This window comes from Saprolegnia diclina (genome assembly GCF_000281045.1).
Source record: "Saprolegnia diclina VS20 unplaced genomic scaffold supercont1.330, whole genome shotgun sequence".
Lineage (NCBI taxonomy): Eukaryota > Oomycota > Saprolegniomycetes > Saprolegniales > Saprolegniaceae > Saprolegnia > Saprolegnia diclina.
This window is the reverse complement of record NW_008246397.1, coordinates 1-1,931: the sequence shown is the minus strand read 5'-3', so window position 1 is coordinate 1,931 and position 1,931 is coordinate 1. Positions and strand designations below refer to the sequence as shown.

General features: G+C 58.0%; 2 protein-coding genes across 2 annotated transcripts; both read right to left on the bottom strand.

Moving 5' to 3' along the window:
* Positions 1–17: 17 nt before the first annotated feature.
* On the bottom strand, positions 18–956 carry SDRG_17400 (hypothetical protein; the record flags this gene model as incomplete). The annotated part of the gene is made up of 1 exon (XM_008623642.1): positions 18–956. A coding segment is annotated over one exon (939 nt), but the record flags the coding sequence as incomplete, so codon positions are not given.
* A 528-nt stretch (positions 957–1,484) lies between these two features.
* Positions 1,485–1,910, bottom strand: SDRG_17399 (hypothetical protein; the record flags this gene model as incomplete). The annotated part of the gene is made up of 1 exon (XM_008623641.1): positions 1,485–1,910. A coding segment is annotated over one exon (426 nt), but the record flags the coding sequence as incomplete, so codon positions are not given.
* Between the last annotated feature and the right edge of the window lie 21 nt (positions 1,911–1,931).

Here is a 1,931-nt window from a genome sequence, read left to right as displayed (position 1 = left end):
AAGAACGTTTGCGGCACGTTCCACGAAGCTTGCAGCGGCGTTGGCGGCGTCACGAACGGTGGCCCGAGCGCTGGACCAGGCGGTTTAGGGTCGTTCCACCGGTCCAAAAAATTGTGTAAAATATCGACCGCCGCCGGCCCGAGCACGCGCGTGTGGGTATCGATCCAGCCGTTGTTGTTGGTACTGATCTGGGCGGCTTGGCGCAATGCCGACTCGTTATGGTACTTGGTGTCCCATCGATCAAACGTCTGGTCCATCCCGCCGGCGTACGCCCAGAGCTGATTGCCGCGGGTCAGCACCAAGCTCTTTTGGTGCAGCGAGCCCGTGATCGACGTGACACGGTCGTCCGTCATGAGCTGGACGCGCGTACCGTTCGACGGCGACAACGAATTCATCCACGCATACATGTCGGTGACGCGGGCGAGTTCGGGGACATTGGACCACACGAGCCCGTGCGCGCTGAGGCCATTGGCCGTGATCGCCGTGCTCCACGTCGACTTGAACGTGATGGAGGGATCTACCTGCGGCAGATACGGGACGTTGCCGAGCGTCCAGCTCGTAAAGTACGCAGCGTTTGCAGTCAAAAGATCTTCATGGATCGCGGCAAACGTGCTGCTCGTGTCGGCAAAGATGTGCACAAAGTTGCCCGACGAGCTCGTGGCGAGCAACGTGCGCGGTATGCCACCACGCGCGTTCGTAATCTCGTCGGTTGAAAGGAACCAGTCGCTCGAAGCCAAGAGCGGCTGGCGCGTCGGAATGTCCGAGCCGTCAGATTGCGAGATCGCGTTGGTCAGAAGCACGTCGCAGCCTTGAAAGAGCTTGTAGCTGCAGAGGTTGCACGGCTGGCAAATGCACCAGTTGGTAAAGATATCGGTGAGCGACGTCGACCGCGTGCACGTGACGAACCCGGTCGCGCGCGCGGCGCAAAGCGTGAGCACAACCGCGCGGGGTCGCATGCTCAGTCAATCGAGAATCCACAACTGACACAAAATTGTCGGTTGCGAATCCTGGCGTGAGTTTAAATCTATCCGAGGAATGCGGGTTACCGTCAATTTCGAAAAAGGCTCGGGACGTGCTGGCCACCACGTGAAATGATATATCCGTCGGGTAGATTGCCCAGTGAGTAGGTACCTTGTCAGGGGTGCAGTATCTAAGTTACCCTACGTTTTGGCTTGATAACGAAACGGAGGTCGTTCGTCGCGCTGAGGCTGGACAAGGTCGCACTTTAGTTGTACGTTGGCTCGACTTTCCTGTTCGGCTTTGCTGAGCGTATCGAGTTCTTTGGCTTGGGAGCGCGAAATCGATCGTGGTAGCGCGATGGCGCTGAAAATGCTGTCACTGGGGGCTTGGACCGCCAAGTGGGTGGCACCTTTACCCAGATTGCGCGGGTATCAAGACCGTGTGCTGTCTGTGACTGAATAGGTTTGAGCTCTTGGTATCAACACAGAGTGTCAAGTATCCAGACTTGGAGTATTGTTCACGCATTAATTGGCGTCAAGCGTCGTCGACTCGATCGCTCCCTGTTCCATTTGCATGTACGCCGTCATGGCCGGGCAGTTGAAGACGGAAAAGTTGCTGCGCTGGCACTCGCACGTGACCTGAACGACCCGCGGCTGCGTGGCGAGCCACTCAAGGTTCTGGCACTCGTCGATCTCGCCGTCTTCAAGCTTGGAGCAGCGACCGTCACCGTCGACGAGGTGCTTCATGACGTCGCGGAAGATGACCCAAAACGGCTTCTCGTACAAGTTGTAGTGCTTGATCCAGCCGTCGGCCGATTTGGCATACGCGTCCAAGGCATCGGCGGCAGCCAAAAACGATTTCTTGGACAAGTTGACCGAGAAGCCTGTGAGCTCGCTGAACTTGGCGATGCGGAAGTCCCGCGCGAGCTTGGCGACCGTGATCGACCCGTCCTGGACGTGCGTCGTGTCGAC